The sequence below is a fragment of the Oryctolagus cuniculus genome, chromosome 8 (assembly GCF_964237555.1).
Source record: "Oryctolagus cuniculus chromosome 8, mOryCun1.1, whole genome shotgun sequence".
NCBI classification, from domain to species: domain Eukaryota; kingdom Metazoa; phylum Chordata; class Mammalia; order Lagomorpha; family Leporidae; genus Oryctolagus; species Oryctolagus cuniculus.
The window spans coordinates 97,288,905-97,307,061 of NC_091439.1; the positions used below are offsets into that span (position 1 = coordinate 97,288,905).

The window sequence follows — 18,157 nt, forward strand, 5'->3', positions numbered from 1 at the left end:
ATATAACATATTAATAATTTCAGTATTCCATTGTAAGGCATGAAGATATCTGCTGTTCAAAAAGAATTTAAGAAGTACTTCTTGAGTTGTATTTAAGAATATCTGATTGGTTTTATTGTGAGCTTTCATGTGAAGGTTTCTTTAAGATATTTATATACCCACAAATCTCCTTTAAACTCCTAGTGCATTCCTAAAATATTTTTCATTCAAATCAAATCCTTGCAACCTGTTCCTTCTCCTTTAACAAAATTGGCCAATACAAAAAAAAAAAATATTGCATTCTTGTTGAGACTGTGTTGTCTCTGTTTTCTTCAAGCAATTCTATGGGTTGAGGCTTCTCTGTTGAAACTTGTTGAACTAGTTTCATTTCAAGGACTTGTAATCTGTTTCCTTAATTTCTTCCCGCTGTAGACATCTACCAAATCTAGAGATGTCATTCAGTTGATTAGAAAATCGAGTTCAGTGGGTGCAGACCTACAAGATCATATTCTTCCTCCTGTTGGTGATGTATCGGTAAGTTCAGTTTTGTGGGATATACACCTTGTTTGCTGTCCTGTGTCAGAGGCTAGATCCCGGATGTGTCGAGGAGGACTACTGGTGAGGTATCCTTAATGGATTCAACCTGCATTGTTTCTTCTCATATTTGTGGAATTATGATAGCAGGCCAGATTAAGTAATCTCTGTGTTTAAAGTCAATATTTTTGTATTAAAAAAAAAAACTCTCATTGTTGACATTACTTTATGTACCAAGAAATAGCTGGGCTTTTAGAAGAAAAACTGTATTGTTCTGTGTACTGACTGATTCTGAACTTCTTGGTGGAGGTGTGTGTGTGTGTTCTTTTCTTTTAAGAAAAACCTCTTTTCAGCACTCTGACAAAACTTACCTTCTCTGGCACTTCCCCTTTAGCTGTTTTTCCTTGTCATTCATGGCTGGTCCTTTTGGACTAATGCATATAAGGGAGCCAGGAGTTGTAGAGACATCTGCCTTCACGGCAGAAGACCAAAACTTTTTGATGGGAGAGTGAGAACACAGGAGAGCAATCATGAGGGAAACATATCTACTCTAAAATTCTTCCCATGAAATAGTGAAGAAAAATAAAAACATACATTAATTGAAATTATTTTTTTTCCAAAATAGGGTTGTCCCACAGAAAGAAGGAAAAAAATTCCTTGGCATATCTTTATGTACAACTAAAATAGTGATTTTAAACAATTATGATAACAATAATAATGTTCATTTTAAAATGTATGCCATTTTAAAAACATTATTATATTTGTTATTTCATTAAATTGTCAAAACAGCTTGGTAAGTTCATGGGACAGACATCATTAGCATCCATCTTATAGTAAGGAATCTGAGAGAAATAGGAGTTAGGGGGCTTTTCCATCTCTACAGGATTGTCAACTGTCAATATCACAGCTGTAATTCCTCAGAGTTCGTTTTTCCTTATTCTTTACTGCAATCTCTCTAGTAGCCATAATTATTCAAGGAAAATTTCAGCGATAAGAATTTGGTAATCAACTGAATTCTGTTAATGAACTTCTCTGGGTTTCTTTCCCACTCATAAAATACCCATTTGTACCATTCCTTCAGTGAGCACACAGTGATTTTCAAAAGGGTGCTTTTGAGACCTTTTAAAAGAATTTAAAATGCGTCACACATATTCAACACTCCATAAATATTTAATAAACAAATTAATGAAAAAGTTAATATCTTGAATTAATGTTTTGCTTATTTATTAAAACCTGCTGAATTTGAAAATGTTTCCTACATTTATAAAAATCATTTTTGTTAAACAGGATTTCCAACTTCTCATCTCACATTCCCAATTATTCTTTTTAAGTTATATCTCAAAATTATAGACAACACAAGCCCTCTTTCCTTGTGTTACAGGAGTATATTCAGTTTATGGGATGTTGCATGATTAATATTGGTGATCAGCGCTATAGTTCTGGACAAGGGTAACACAAATTGGTAAAGAATAGTGACAGTCGGAAACACTAAATGCTTACATTTTCTTTAAGCCAAATTCATGCATATTAATCCAAGATTTGGAGGATTTCAAGAAGAAGGCATATCATATTAACAAGCAGGCTTAAGCATTGAAGAAATGCAGATGTCTAATAATTACAAGGACAGCCTCGGTCTTATTTTATTTTATTTTATTGAAAGATAGAGTTACAGACAAAGAGAGGGAAAGACAGAAATTCTTCCATCCGCTGGTTCACTCCCCAAATGGCAAAAACAGCCAGAGCTGGGCCTATCCAAAAGCCAGGAGCTTCTTCAGGGTTTCTCACTCGGGTGCAAGGGCCCAGGTACTTGGGCCATCTTCTACTGCTTTCCCAGGCCATAAGCAGAGAGCTGGGTTGGAAGCAGAGAGCAGCCAGGATGCGAACCAGTGCCCGTATGGGATGCCAGCTCTGCAGGTGGAGACGCTGGGCCCAGCAGCGTCAGTCTTACCTACACTCGTTCTAAAAGGTGTTTCATAGTCATGCTTACCATTCTCATTTCTCCACTAACAAGAAACGCAATGTGGAAAAGCCTTGCCAAAACATGATTGATTCAATTCTTGCTGTTTCTACTATCATGAACCTGTGGGTTTTGTGACCTCATTCTCTATGTTTTTAGCGCTCTGATTTTGGTGCAACTGTCCATCTGTTGGCCTTTGCCTTGAGGAATATCTATACTCCTATTCTTTCCTATACTCCTTGTTAATTGAGTGATTCATTCTTTTTTTTTTTTTTTGACAAAGTGGACAGTGAGAGAGAGAGAGACTGTGATTCATTCATTTTTAAACATCAGTTGTGTTCCTTATATAAGATGAAATGCCAATTGACTTCTTTATCTGAGATTGTTAGCCTGTTGCCAGAAGTCTGGTATCTCTAATTTCCATATAGATATTTATTTTAGGTGATGCTTAATAAATGATAAAGTTCGATTCCTCTTTTGCCTCATCATTTTTAGAGGAAGAGGTAGTCCGGCAAGTGCTTTCTAAGCACTCCTGCTTAACATTTTGATTTCATTCTAAATAATCGTTCCAGTCAATGTGCTAATTTTCCAAAACCATTCCCTAATACATTCTAAAATTGTATCTACAGAGTTAATATCAAAACAGCAACTAAAACATGCAAGTTATCTACAGATTACTAAACTTTATATGAATTATCAATTAACTACAACTTTTCAGTTGGTTTTCAGTAAACTCATAGTGCTTACTATATGCCGTGGACAAATTATGCTATATTAGCTCATTTTATTCCCACAACAATCCTACAACAGGCACAATTATTTTCTTCATTTTATAGATAAAGAAAACACAGTAGCAACATGAGGCATTTAGTAGGAAAGCTTGGATTTGAATCTAGGCAATGGAGCCAGAGCCTGAGTTTAACTAGTAGAAAATTTGTTTTTCTTTTATTAATTTTCAAAAGAAAAGTAGCTTTGTTTTGAATTTAAAAATTGAGTAAAACATGTATACTGATAGTCACTAGTCACTCTGTAGGTTTCTATCTGTATTCAGGGAAATGAAATATGTGTTCATTTCATTGACATTTGAAGGTTGATTTATCACATTTTCTTCTTGGTTCTGCTTTCTTTCTTTTCTAATGGTCTGGTATATTGGGAATAACATTTTGCACATTAAAAAGAGGGGGATGGCAGACACATCCAATTATTCGGTACTTGTAAGCCAAGATTTCAGAAACTTTTGAACAGATAAGAATATGATTTCATAGTGGATGGTGAATTATTTGTGATTATTAAAATAACAGCTACTATTTATGTTCTGTTTACTAAATATGAATCATTTGGCAAATATTATTTATTTTTTATAATTCTCATGAGTGAGGCACTATGATTATCGTTTCATTTTGCAGCAAAAAAAAAAAAAAAGTTGCTGGATTTTAAACTGAAGTCATCCATACCTTCCTATTGCCAACATAAAAGCGTTCACATTCTTTTTTAGGGTGGTCTAGTTACAAACAGGACAGACAGTTTGGAACTCAGATAATGCATTCCCTTCCCTTAGCTCTGTGGCCCCTGTCACTTTCCTTTCTGAATCTCAGTGTCCTCATTAACAAAATGGTAACAATAGGTCTACCCCTCCGAACTGTGGCAAAAATTACATGAGGTTACTTATATGAACACTCCTGACCCAGAACAACATGTGATATGTGTTGGAGTTCTTCATTTCTTTACAGCACACCTCTGGGAAGTATTTGTTACCATCATTTTTAAGCTGAGAAAGCTGACATTCAGAAAGGTTTCCTACATGTAAAGTAAGTCATTGTAAAAATTAAAAGAATATTAAGAAAAGGAGGAGGAACAATGGAAGTGAGGAAGGGAAGGAGGCAGGGGATGAGGTGGAAAGTATCTTTATGCTCTTAGAACATAAATACAGCCGGCGCCGCAGCTCACTAGGCTAATCCTTCACCTAGCGGCGCCAGCACACCAGGTTCTAGTCCCGGTCGGGGCACTGGATTCTGTCCCGGTTGCCCCTCTTCCAGGCCAGCTCTCTGCTGTGGCCAGGGAGTGCAGTGGAGGATGGCCCAAGTACTTGGGCCCTGCACCCCATGGGAGACCAGGAGAATCACCTGGCTCCTGCCATCAGATCAGCGCGGTTCGCCGGCCGCAGCGCCCCGGCCGCGGCAGCCATTGGAGGGTGAATCAACGGCAAAGGAAGACCTTTCTCTCTGTCTCTCTCTCACTGTCCACTCTGCCTGTCAAAAAAAAAAAAAAAATTAAATACATGAAATGTGTTCCCTTTATATAAATAAATTTTAAAATCTTTTTAAAAGAGTCACAAGTAGGGATGGAAGCCAAAGTCTTCTGACCCTAAAATGTAAGTCCTAGTGTGCAATGTCAGATGCCTATCAAAGATTGCTCTAGGCAGACGAAGAATGAGAGGAACCTTACAACATCTTGAGCTTTTGTTTTTGTTAACCTAATGGAAGTCTGCTATTTGTGTTGTTTTAAATATTTTTCAGAAAAGACATTTACAATACTTGATTATTTTCAATTTTATAGCATAGATGGAATCAAGGGTTTAATGATTGTACCATGAGTTTCATGAGGTTAAAAAACCATAAACCATCTTACTCTTCTATGCCTCCCAAAGCCAAGCATGATGTGTAAAACATAGTCAGAGGCTCAATAAAAATATGGATGGATGGATGGATGGACGGACAGACAGATGGACGGATGGACGGACAAATGGCAGGGTGGAAGAGTAGATAACTGAATCAATGGACAGTTGGACAAAAGAAAGGACAAAGGAGGAATAGGAAATAATTTAATAGTTGGTAAATTCCTTGAAGCAGTTTGTAAAGATATATTGATGTTTCACAAGACTCTAATATAAGCATTTTAATATAAACAATTCATTTTATATATATACATATATATGTATATGTATTATTCCAATCTGGGCTTTCACCTGCAATTTAATACACACCTTACAAATTTTAGTGGGTGGGACTGAAACTTGGGCCAAAAACATGTTAAGACTAAACTCACACACACACGCAATATAACAACATTAGGCACGACCTATCTTTGCCAGCAAAGTAGAACATTGTGTAATGGGCTCTGTTTTGTGAATGAAATCCTTACACCCTTATTAATATTCTACTTATTAAATGGCATTTCCACTTTATTGTGGCACTTTTGGTCACAGCGGAAGACATATTTGCTAATTTATGTTGCATCAAAAATATTTTGGAGACTTTCTGGAACCCTACCTATCTAAGCAACGTGCTGTGGGGCAACCCTGAGATAATCTTAAAATCCAAACTGCTGTTTTCACCACATCATTTTCTCAGCATGGCTGATTTCTATCAAGTTTATAAGCAACACCACAGAGAATGATAAACGATCGCGTTTACATATTATTCACTATGTGCCAGTAACTTTATGTGTGTTAATACGTTAAGATATTGGTTTTATCTGCATTTTACAAATGGAAGAACTAAGACTCAAAAAGCCAAGTGCCTTGTCTTACACTGTGGAGCTAACAAGTGACATGAATGGGACTTGAACTCAAATAGTCTGACTCCAAAGATTGGGTACTTATCATCAATGCTTTATCACCCCCAATTAAAAGTCAATTCAATCATGTTGCTTTTTCTAAAAAAAAAAAAATTATTTATTTATTTGAAAGTCAGAGTTACACAGAGAAAGAAGGAGAGGCAGAGAGAGAGGTCTCCCATCTGCTGGTTCACTCCCCAATTGGCTTCAATGGTCGGAGCTGTGCCAATCTGAAGCCAGGAGCTTCTTCCAGGTCTCCCATGCAGGTGCAGGGGCCCAAGGATTTGAGCCATCTTCCACTGCTTTCTCAGGCCATAGCAGAGAGCTGGATCAGAAGTGGAGTAGCTGGGACTCAAACTGGCGCCCACATGGGATACCAGCACTGCAGACGGCAGCTTTCCCCACTATGCCACAGTGCTGGCCCCAATAATATTGCTTTAATTCAAACTAGCATGTGATTATGCTCTATCAGTAATTCAGTGACTAAGTACCACACTCTTTAAGAAAGGCTTTGCGGATACAAAGTTCCTGATTTTCCTATTCTGATTTCCCTGAGCTCCTCCCTAACCTCAATGTATATACCATTTCACACAGAAAATCATATTTGGCCTAAATTCACATATTTTACTCTATTTTGTACCTTTTTGGCCCACCCTCACTCCCACTTGTTCCTGGAAATGAGATACAGAATTCCCCCTTTCTGTTGCTAACCTTCTTGACAATGAAGTATTCCACGAAGCACCATACTGGTGAGACTGCAGCTATAGCCACATTCTCAAAACTGCTCTATGAGACAGAGGAGTCCAGGAAATATCAGGAGAGGTGACAGCAAGAAGTATATTTGGAAACCTTTGTCACAAACAGTGACAAAGATATCAAGTGACAAAGATCTAGGTGGTGTAGGAGACACTTGAGTTGTATCCATGCTTGGATATAAAAAACCAAGACTGGTGGCTGGCGCTGTGATACAAATTGAGCCAAGACTTGCAACTCCAGCTTTCCTTTTGAACACTGGTTCGAATCTTGGAAGCTCTACTTCTGATCCAACTCCATGCTAATGGCCTGAGAAAGCAGCAGAAGATGGCCCAAGTGCTTGGATCCCTGCCACCCATGGGAGAGACCAAGAAGAAGTTCCTGACTCCTGCTCAGCCTGATCCAGCCCGAGGCATTCTGGTCATCTGGAGAGTAAACCAGAGGATGGAAAGCTTTCTTTGTGTCTCCTTCTCTCTCTCTCTCTCTCTCTCTCTCTCTGTGTGTGTGTGTGTGTGTGTAACTCTGCCTTTCAAATAAATAAATCTTAAAAAAAAAAAAAAGACAGAAAGCCTTTACTCCCATTTGAAAGTACTAAAGGCTTTAAGACTTTCAGTGGTGAGATCTTATTTAACTTTATTTAAACCAGTTTTTCCAAACCCACTTAAATACAGAAAAGTCCCCTTTTCCCTACTACTTGTGACATGGCTTAAGAAATACTACAATGCTTTGTATGAGTTATTCACTATCTTCAAGTTCTTTCAGACTTTAGAAGAAGATAATGTCCACAAGTGACATATCAATAATTGAAATCTACAGAGAATTCTTGACAGCATAGAAAAAAGGCATCAAATTTGCTAAAATCCTCCAAAGTTTACAGTCAATCCCAATATGGTCATTAATTTTCCCTATACACACCTGCCTCACAGCCCTCCTTCCCTCCAGGTTACCTTGGCCCACTACTCTGGGGAGGGGAAGGAAGGGAATCCTAATTTTTTGAAAGTACATGCAAATTTTTTTGTTTTTTTTTTTTGAAAGTACATGCAAATTTAAAACCAATAGAAATGGAGAAGATAACAAAGGAAAATCAAATTCGAGACTTAAACACAATGAAGATTAGTGGAACTTCTGGTTGGTGGAACCTCTACCATCATTTCATAAGTCTTTTCCCTACCTTCTATACTGCTTGAAATTCCGCAAATTATTCAGTTGCATTAATAGGAGGATTGTTCTGAAAAAAAAAAAGTCTCTCAAAAGAATGGGCTTTGGAGTCAGAGTCCCCCAGAGTGAGGTTAACTGCCTCCTGGCTGTAGGAACTCAGCAAAATTACTTCTCTCTCAGAGCAAGTTGCTCATCTATAAAATGACCAAAAATAACTCTGCTGACAAGGATATTTGAAATATAAGATGTGACAACATATGAGGGAATTTTAAAAGGTTCATGGAAAATGAAATTAGAAGGTAAAATTTTTAAATATAAACTCTATTACTCAACATAGGCTCTGTCAAGCTCAAGAAACTTTTGGAAGTGAGAACCGTATCCATTTAGTCTATCCCTAAAGATCTGAGAGTTCTGGGAATTTGGCATGTCATTTCAGTCCTCTTTACATTATAACTGAATAAAAATGGGTGCCTTTTAAATATTTATGTATTCATTTATTTATTTATTTGAGAGATCTAGAGGCAGAGAGACAGAGAGTGAGCTCCTCATTGCTGGTTCACTCTCAAAATACCTGCAACAGTCAGAGCTGGGCCACGCCTGAAGCCAGTACCCAGAAACTCAATCCAGGTCTCCCACATAGGAAGCAGCAGCCTGACCATTTGAGCCATCCCCTGCTGCCTCCCAGGGTGCACATTAGCAGGAAACTATAATTGGAAGCAGATCCATGACTGACTCAGGCACTCTAACATGGGTTGCAGATGTCCCAATTGGAAGCTTAATTTCTAAACCAAACACCTGCCCCTCAATGCATATTCTAAGATTATGAATCAAAAAGGAGTCATAAGGAGTGCCTAATGATTTCACTCTGAAGATCTCACAAAACTGCCTTTGTCGATGAAAGCAATGACCAAACACATGTGGTCAAGGTTTTCCCAGTTGTTTTTGTCGGCAGCTTTAGCCAACATTCTCAAAACACTCATAATAAGCAGTGCCATTCCTTGTCCCTCCAGAAAGTCAAAAATCTGGTGCCATGACTTTGTTCTTAACCAGTCTGTTTTTTTTTTTTTTTATTTTCCTTCTCAGAGGCAGAGTGATAGACTCAGACAGAAAGGGCTCCGATTCGCTGGTTTACTCTCAATTTCCAGGTCTGGGACAGGCCAAAGTTTGGAGCCAGGAACATGATCCAGATCTCCCATGTGGGTGCTTATAACCTAATTAATTTAAGTCATCACCTGCTGCCTCCCAGGATCCATATTAACAAAAAGTTGGAATCAGAAGCCAGATCTTAGAATTGAACCCAGATGCATCTCAACCTTTACCTACTAGATCAAACATGCACCCCGATCTATCTGCTTTTGCTTTGACTAGTCCACTTTCCCTCTTGGTAGCCATGGCTTTGCTTATGCTTTGCATTCATGATCACACTTGGAAACTGTGGGGAGCAACTCGGACTAGACTAAGTTACTGGAATTAAGACTTATTCTATGCATCTGCTCTCCCACAATATGGCGCTGGGAGAGAAGAAAACAGCTTCTACGCAGCTGCCTCCAGTTCAGCCAATAAACTGTAGGACTTGCTCCTGATTGGAGGAGAGCAGCGTACTTGGCGTGTGGGCAGCCGAGTTGGGATTGGCAGAGGAGGACTATAAAGGAGGAGAGAGACGGCATGCACCAGGAACATCTAAGGGGAACATCTAAGGGGAACATCTAAGGGGAACACCTGTGCAGCCCCCGAGAGAGCCGGCCGGCGGTGTGCCGCTCCCCCGCGGAAGTGGGGAATGTGGCAGGGGGAACCGCCCTTCCACGGAGGTGGAAGGACCAGCAGCCAACCCAGGAAGGACCAGCAGCAAACCCGGGGAGGGCCGAGCAGACGAAAGAACAGCGCAGGGTCCTGTGTCGTTCCTCCATGAAGAGGGGGAGCGACATAATGGTGCCGTGACTCGGATATGAAGCCTAGGCAGGGTTTAGTGTCGTTCCTCCACGAAGAGGGGGAGCGACAGAAACCATGTTTCATCCCCTGTCACAGTTCTTCAAAGAAATACTTCAGGATCTGGATCTCCCTTGCTTAAAATTTCTCTTAAAATCTCTGCTCTTGTCTGCAGGCTACCTGAGCACAGCAGTTTTGGTACCCACTGAGTTGAATGCTTGCTCAGCTTTGATTTTCAAGCAGAATTTTGTAAGTGGGACCATTTGAGGTGTCGTCTGCTGTATTTACTGTTTCTGCTGTTAGTTGTGAATCATCTTCAGTTAGGGCACCAGTGAGATTAATTTTTTCCTCACAAATAGATGTGGATGATCTGAAACTGCAGGCTTAATTTTCAACATTGTCCTGTCACATTTTTTTTTATTTATTTATTTTTTGACAGGCAGAGTGGACAGTGAGAGAGAGATACAGAAAGAAAGGTCTTCCTTTTGCCATTGATTCAACCTCCAATGGCTGCCGCGGCTGGCGCAGTGCGGCCGGCGCACCATGCTGATTCAAAGCCCAGAGCCAGGTGCTTCGCCTGGTCTCCCATGCTGGTGCAGGGCCCAAGGACTTGGGCCATCCTCCGCTGCACAGAGAGAGTCATAGCAGAGAGCTGGCCTGGAAGAAGAGCAACCGGGACAGAATCCAGCGCCCCGACCGGGGACTAGAACCCGGTGTGCCGGTGCCACAGGCGGAGGATTAGCCTATTGAGCTGCGGCGCCGGCTGTCCTGTCACTTTTTGAAATGAAGTATCTATTTGTAAGTGGCTGATCATTTTGGAGCATTATCTCTATAAATTTTTCACAAAGTATCGGTGGGCTCCTCATTTTTCCATTCAAGCTTCACCACAAAGTTGATGTTTTTTCTTGTTTCAGTTTTAATAAGGTTCATGTTACTCTGATTGGGGCTCTTTTCAGCTGACTCCTCATACTTCTAAGTGCCTCAGGCATGTCATTACAAGTTAGTGTGAGTTTGAGTCCAAAAATATACAGGCATACTTTTTTTCATAATATGAGTTTTCTGTGATTATTTTGAACACATTTTATAGAGAGGTTGTTGGTATCAACAATCCCCATAAAGTTGTCACTTCCTAAATAGTATCTCTTTTTAAAAATATTTTATTTATTTAATTGAGAGATAGTTACAGAGAGAGAGAGAGAGAGAGGTCTTCCATCAGCTGGTTCACTCCTCAAATGGCCACAATTGCCAGAGCTGGGCCGACCTGACACCAAGAACCAGTAGATTCTTCTAGGTCTCCCATGTGGGTACAGGGGCCTAAGCATTTAGGCCATCTTCTACTGCTTTCCCATGATATAGCAGAGAGCTGGATCAGAAGAGTAGCAGCCAGAACACAAACAGGTGCCCATATGGGATGCTGGCACCACAGGTGGAGGCATGGCCCATAGTGCCAGCCCCAATAGTATCTCTTGTTCTTATCATTTTTGGTACTAAATGATGATTCTCTAAAAGTCAAAGAGTACACAAACATTCAAATATCAGAGTATATTAAGTCATCATAAAAGGTTGTTTTTCATATAGCAAATGACTGAGTTCACCTGCTCAGAGAGAAATATAATTTACATTGATTAAAGAGGAGTTAACATTTCTGTTCTTTAAAAAAAAAAGATGTATTTATCTATTTGAAAGATAGAATTACGCAGAAAGAGGGAGAGACAGAGAGAGGGAGCCTACCATCCACCAGTTCACTCTTCAAATGGTCTCAATAGCCAGGGCTGGGCTGGGTGGAAGCAAGGATCCAGGTGCTTCCTCTGGGTCTCCCACATGGGTCTTAGGAGCTCAGGTACTTAGGACTTCTCACATTCCTTTTCCCAGTTAGTCAGCAGGGATCTGGGTCAGCGGTAGAACATCAGGGACACGAACCAACAATCATATGGGATGCCAGCATCACAGCAGCCTTACCTGCTACACCACAATCCCAGCCCTACCATTCTGGTTCTTTAGGAAGTTTCCTTCAGAGATGTACCCCAGTCAACTTGAATGGGTTCTCTTTTCAGTTACATTAGAAGTACATGAGTTGGCCTGGGAAGCTGACCAACAATGCCTTTTTAGATGATAGTATATTTTGAACTTGAAAAAGCTGTTTAATGAAGTTTTATGTAATATAACCTACCTGTAAATGGGCATTTGTATAAGCATCACATGCATCTACATGTGTATAATGGTACCTTATATCCATCTACAAGAGAGCAGAAAAATAATCGTGAAAGGAAAACTTTGGCACATGTAGGTAATATGATAAGAGAACTGTAGCTGGAAGCAGAGTAGTAGAGCAGTTGCCTATCAGGGAAGGCTTTTCTGGGATCAGAAAGATCCCTGAGGAGTAGGGGGTCCAGGATGTCTTCCACTTAATTCAGAATTTCTTTGGACTCAGGTATGAAAGCCACCAGCTTAAAGATGGGAGGAAACTGCATGTCCCAGCTCTGTTTATTGAAAATTCATGCTCTTCCACACGTTCCTCAAAGTGTTTATCTTTCAGTAAGTAAGATATGAGAAAGCAAAGTCACAGAATCACTCAAATTTATCCATGTTTTCATTAACATCTCTAGAAAAATGTGTCAGGAATACACCCTTTGAAATACTGAATCATCAAACATAATGAAGGTGTAATGGATATGATAAATTGGATTTACAAGAGATTATAGGTTGTATTACTCAGAATAAGATCATCTGTACTTGCCCTTTCCTTAAAAGAATGCAGAGTGCCAATTAGGTCATGATCTGGGATTACATGTAGCTTTCTTACCATTTTAATTTCTAAGGGTTCACTTTGTACTCCTGAAAGTATGACTTGATTAAAACATCCCTTAATCTTGCAATTCTATGCCAGCATAGAATTTTCTTTTCATGGAAGAGTTCACAAGCACCACTCCTTACAAAAATTAAAGATTTAAATGTCACAAAATTTCTTTGAAGGCTGCAGGTTTCTATTTTCATGAAAGTCATATTTTCAGTTGTGGTAGGCAGAATTCTGAAAGCCTTCAAAATTCCCACCTTCTGGTGTACTTACACATTCTCCAGCAATTCAATCAAACAGTAACCTAGATGTTGCTATGAGAGGAGTTTGAAGATATAATTAATATTCCCAATCAGCTTGACTTTTTTTTTTTTTTGACAGTGAGAGAGAGAGAGAGACAGAGAGAAAGGTCTTCCTTCCATTGGTTCACTCCCCAAATGGCCACTATGGCCGGAGCTACACCGATCCGAAGCCAGGAGCCAGGTGCTTCCTCCTGGTCTCCCATGTGGGTGCAGGGCCCAAGCACTTGGGTCATCCTCCACTGCCCTCCCAGGCCACAGCAGAGAGCTGGACTGGAAGAGGAACAACCGGGACAGAATCCGGTGCCCCAACTGGGACTAGAACCTGGTGTCCATATGGGATGCTGGTGCCGCAGGCAGAGGATTAACCAAGTGAGCCACGGCACCGGCCCCTGAAGATGTAATTAATATCCCCAATCAGCTTGACTTTTACATGGAAGAGATTATCCTTAGTGAACCCAATGTAATCCAGTGACATCTTAAAAGGGACTGGACTTTACCTAGAGAAAAACATGAGCAGGTGAGAGAAATTCGATGTGAGGGAAATTTTCTTCAATGAGTCTAAAGATGGCATGGGTCCCCTGGTAAAGAGTGGAAGAAATCCAGAGGCTAAGAGGAGCCCCTTAACTGTAAGCCAGGAGGAGAATGGGTTAAAGGCACTGGATTCTGCCTAATAGCTGAGTGAGCTTGGAAGAGGATTGCAAGTCTCATATGAAAGAGCAGACCCAACCAACACCTTGATTTCAGCTCTGTGAGATCCTCAGCAGAGCCCAACCATGCAACATACAGAATTGTGAGCTAATACATGGGTATTGCTTTAAGTAGCCAAGCTTACGATTATAATACACCTTCGTCTGATAGATATTCAAGGGCAAAATGGTGCCTACCTACTTATAAATAGGCAAGATTCCAAAGGGCTTTATTAAGTGCATTTCTTTTCCAATCCAAAGTAAAAGTAGGCAAAGAAATAATAACCTCCACAGGATGGGAAGGTGATGGCACATTTCTGTTTGCATGAATTGCTTATTTATGTCTATAAAAGTTGGTAGTAAGTTGAAAGTTTACCCATAAACAATCAGGTGCCCACAGCCTTGACCTACGTTTCCTAAGCTTTTGTCACTTGGCCTGGGTGCAGGCTGTATTCTCCAAGAGGAGAAACATTTTGATGGATGCTTATCTCCCTGGGTTGTCTGTCAGCATTTTCCTCCAGGTGGTCACAGCTGTTTCTATGGGACTGAAGGTGCCACTGCCATGCACTTGAGCAGTGTATCAATGACTGCCGAGTTGCTCTTCTGCTAAGGATACCATGGTTCAGCCCATTACACCATGAGTTTCTGTGTCTGGACAGTGGGGACTGTGAACTCCTATCATCTACTTCCCCTGCCTGTTCACCATGATCAGCTGTGCTGTAACAGGGAGATTGGTTTAAAAGTTGTGAATACCTTTGAGTTCTAACCTTTCTCCTTTGGACAGTTTTCATTTTCAAATAGCTTAGACATACAGAGAGGATTCTCTGAGAAAATGAAGAATCACACCAATAGAGAATGTAGGATTCTATGAATAGATAAATACGTAACAGATAAATGTCCTCAATAATTAACCAAATAGCATCCATGGCAAGGGAATCTGGATCTGAGAATAAACTTATGTCCTAGAAGTTAGAAGACTTGAGTCTGAGATGATTATTTTATTATATTACAGAGGTCACTTAATCGTATTTGGACATCAGTTTCTTTGTTTGGAAAGTGGTTAAATTATACTAAGTAATATATAAGGTATCCTTCACTTCTGAATGTAGGCTTTAAGCTATATGAAAGGTTAAGTAATGCCACATCACACGATGCTTCTGTTTGTTATATTAGCATTAGCCTTTGTTCTCAGAGGACACACTGACTTTCTACAAACAGTTCTCTATTTTTTTTATCTTAGTTTATTTGAGATTCTGAGATAGAGAGACAAAGAGATACAGAGATGGTGAGAGAGCAAGAGCGAGAGAGAGTGTGCTCCTATCTGGTTCATTCCCCAAATTACCAAAATGGCTAGAGATTGGGTAGAGCTGAAGCTGGGACCTGGTGAACACAATACAAGTCTCTCTTGTGAGTGGTGGAATCAAATTATTTGAATCATTACCACTGCCTTTCAGGATCTGCATTGACCAGGAGCTGGAATCAGAAGCTGGAGCTGGGGTAATCAAACCCAGGCACCTCACTGTGGGATATGGACATCTTAAGCAATGTCCTAACTACTAGGCTTAATGCCCAAGCCTACTAGATTCTTTTTAATCAGTCAATACACATTTGGAACATATTCTCCATACCAGCTAGAATTCAGGTATCCAAGTTTCACTAAGTATGTTGGCTAAAATTATTACTTATGGCCAAATCATCATCTTAACTGCCTAGATCTAGTTTGTACCTTTTATCTTACTATTTACGTATAAAAATATTTTTATATTTGACAGGAAAGCTCCTATAAAATCAACCAATAATTTCAAAAAAATCTGTTTAGTACAAAGCATTGCAATAAATTCTGTGAAGGAGATATGCAAAATATATTCTGCTCCCAAAGAATCTGGGCTATCAATATACATATGTGATAAGATAACCTTTGATAAAGTAGTTAAAATTCATCACAATAGCAAGTTGAAAGGAATGGGCATTAGAGTTGGATAACTCTGGTCCTTCTAAGACACTTGACATTAGCAAGTTTGGTAGCTACTCACTCAGCCTTTGTTGTTTCACATGTAACACTGGTATAAACCTGCCTGATTCTCATAGAATATAAAGTTCCTGCTCTGTGCCAGGAAAGGTATTAGGTGTTAATGTAAAAAGATGGACAGCCCATTGAGGAGTTCCAGTCAACTGTGGATGAACATAGCTGCAAACAAATACTTGACACAATGTGATGATCATAAGGTGCTAGAAAAAAAGTGAAGCTATTTTTCCTCCAAAATTGTGGAAATGTTCTATATTACTGGTGTGACACAGAAAAAAAGAGCATAACACCACATATGAATTTTCAAAAATCTAACCTAGGTGTTGGACCTAAATTCCAGTGCACAGGAAATGAAAGAGATAGAAGAACATGTCAAATATAACAAAAAAGCAATCAAACAGGTTCAGAGAGTGGAGCATTCTTTTCTTTTTTATTTAAAATTTTTAACAATGTGTAATGCTGAATCATTATCTACAATCACTATACTATGCAAAAGAACCTCCTACTTTCTTACTTCTACCTAGTTATAACTAAGTACCCACTAATCAACCTTCCCCAATCCCTCTCTCCCCACTCTGGTAACCACCTTTATATTTTCGAATGCTGTGAGTTCATCTTTTTTTCTTTAACTCTACATGAGTGAGATCATGTGATACTAATCTTTCTGTGCTTAGATTATTTCACTTACCATGTCACAAATGACAATGTTTAATCCTCTTCTATGATTGATTAATATTCTATTGTGCAGATGTACCACATTTACATTATCCATTCATCAGTGAATGGGCACTTACACTGCATCCATTTTTTTTAGTCACTGCGAATAGTATTGCAAGAGACATGGGCATTCAGATGTCTCTTCAAGAGACTGATTTCATTTCCTGTGGGCACATAACTAGTAGTGGGATTACTGAATAATACAGTAGTTCTACTTTTCACTTTTTGAGAAATCTTCATCTGTTTTCCGCAATGGTATTCTAATTTACATTCCCATCAACAGCATACAAGATTTCCCCTTTCTCTGTATCCTCACCAACACTTGTCTTTTTGATAACAGCCAATATAATTGGAGTGAGATAGTATCTCATTGTACTTTTGATTTGAATTTGACTGATAATTAATAATGTTGAACATTTTTTTTCACCTACCAGTTGATCATTTCTATGTCTTCTCTTCAGAAATGTCTGTTCGGATCTACTACCATTTTAATTAGGTTATTTCCATTTTGCCATTGAATTATTTGAGTTCTCAATAGAGTCTGGATATTAACTCATTGTCAGAATGTAGACCTCCCAAATATTTTCCCCCATTTTGTAGATTATAATTGGAAATTTTTCATTTGCTGTGCATAAGTTACAAAAGAGACTTAAAAGACATTACAATCAAGTGTACTACATTGGTCCTTGGCTCTTCTGGTTTGTTAAAACAATATATAAATATAACAAGGACAATAAAGAAAATTAGAAGATTGAGTATTATGAGATATTGGAGTAATGTTATTAATATTTTAGGAATGTTAATTATGTGATTTTGTTGGAAATGTCCTAATTGATTATAATAATTATTTGCTGAAGAAACTTGCTGTCTATTTCACATTAAAATGCACATCAGAGAATGAATGAAGTAAATTCTGTAAAAATGTTAACAGCTGATAAAGTGATTTGATGAATATGAGTGTCCTATTATACTATTCTTTCTAATTTTCTATGTGTCTGAAAGATTTCACAGTAAAGATAATAGATAAAAAGTGAATGAGAAATAGATTTAAAATCAATTCCTAAACTCTAAAATTTAGATGAACAAATAAAGAAATAAGTAACAGCATTGGAGAAAGGAGGAATGGTCCTCTTTTCAAGCACCTGAACTACATTGGACCACTCCACTGAGAGAAGTCAGACAGGGTTACCACATGCCTCTAGAAATAGAAACCAAGAGCAACATATCCATCCTACATCCTGATGCTTGTAACAATCTCCATCAGGTCAAGATAACCCGGATCAAAATTGTAAACAAGTGTCTTGCTGGCAAGGGCAAGAGAAATTACAACTTTTCAAGGAGAACAAAAAAAGCCAATAACCACTATAACTGTAACGCGAGAGTAACTTGTGGGCTTTTCTTTCTGCAGGGCAGTTGGATTTGGTACCCGAAGGAGAGCCCTGCAGCCATGGATGATCACCCTTCTGGTTGTGTTATCAATGATAGTGGTGGCAGTGGTCATCGGTCTTCTAATTCACTTCTTAGTCCCTGGTAGGTAAAATTAAGGATTTTACTCAGTTTGATATCATTTTTCTGACAAGCTTAATTTGCATATAAGTTAATAAAATTTTATTCAAAAAATTACGATTCTACTGTAAATGTCCATTCTTGGAATATACTTTTAATTTATTCAGTCATTTCATCAGCAAATAATTACTGAATGCCTATTCCATGCAGGGACTTTTCTGGGTACTCAGGACATAGCATTCAAGCAAAAAACAAATTTCCTAG

General features: G+C 39.0%; 1 protein-coding gene and 1 long non-coding RNA gene across 3 annotated transcripts in view; one reads left to right on the plus strand and one right to left on the minus strand.

The window, feature by feature from the left end:
- Nucleotides 1-313: 313 nt before the first annotated feature.
- The window catches only part of TMPRSS11A (transmembrane serine protease 11A), a 64,177-nt gene continuing 46,333 nt past the window's right edge, over nucleotides 314-18,157 (plus strand). Inside the window, exons 1-2 of one of the 2 annotated variants that reach the window (XM_070048074.1) lie at nucleotides 314-513; nucleotides 17,796-17,917. In XM_070048074.1, coding sequence (XP_069904175.1) covers nucleotides 506-513; nucleotides 17,796-17,917 — 130 coding nt within the window. In that variant the 5' untranslated portion in view covers nucleotides 314-505. The remainder of the gene's footprint in view (nucleotides 514-17,795; nucleotides 17,918-18,157) is intronic. The other variant, XM_070048075.1, reaches the window with a different exon arrangement.
- The window catches only part of LOC127483203 (uncharacterized), a 100,177-nt gene continuing 87,382 nt past the window's right edge, over nucleotides 5,363-18,157 (minus strand). Inside the window, exon 7 of the long non-coding RNA XR_007909238.2 lies at nucleotides 5,363-17,914. This is a non-coding gene — a long non-coding RNA (uncharacterized lncRNA). The remainder of the gene's footprint in view (nucleotides 17,915-18,157) is intronic.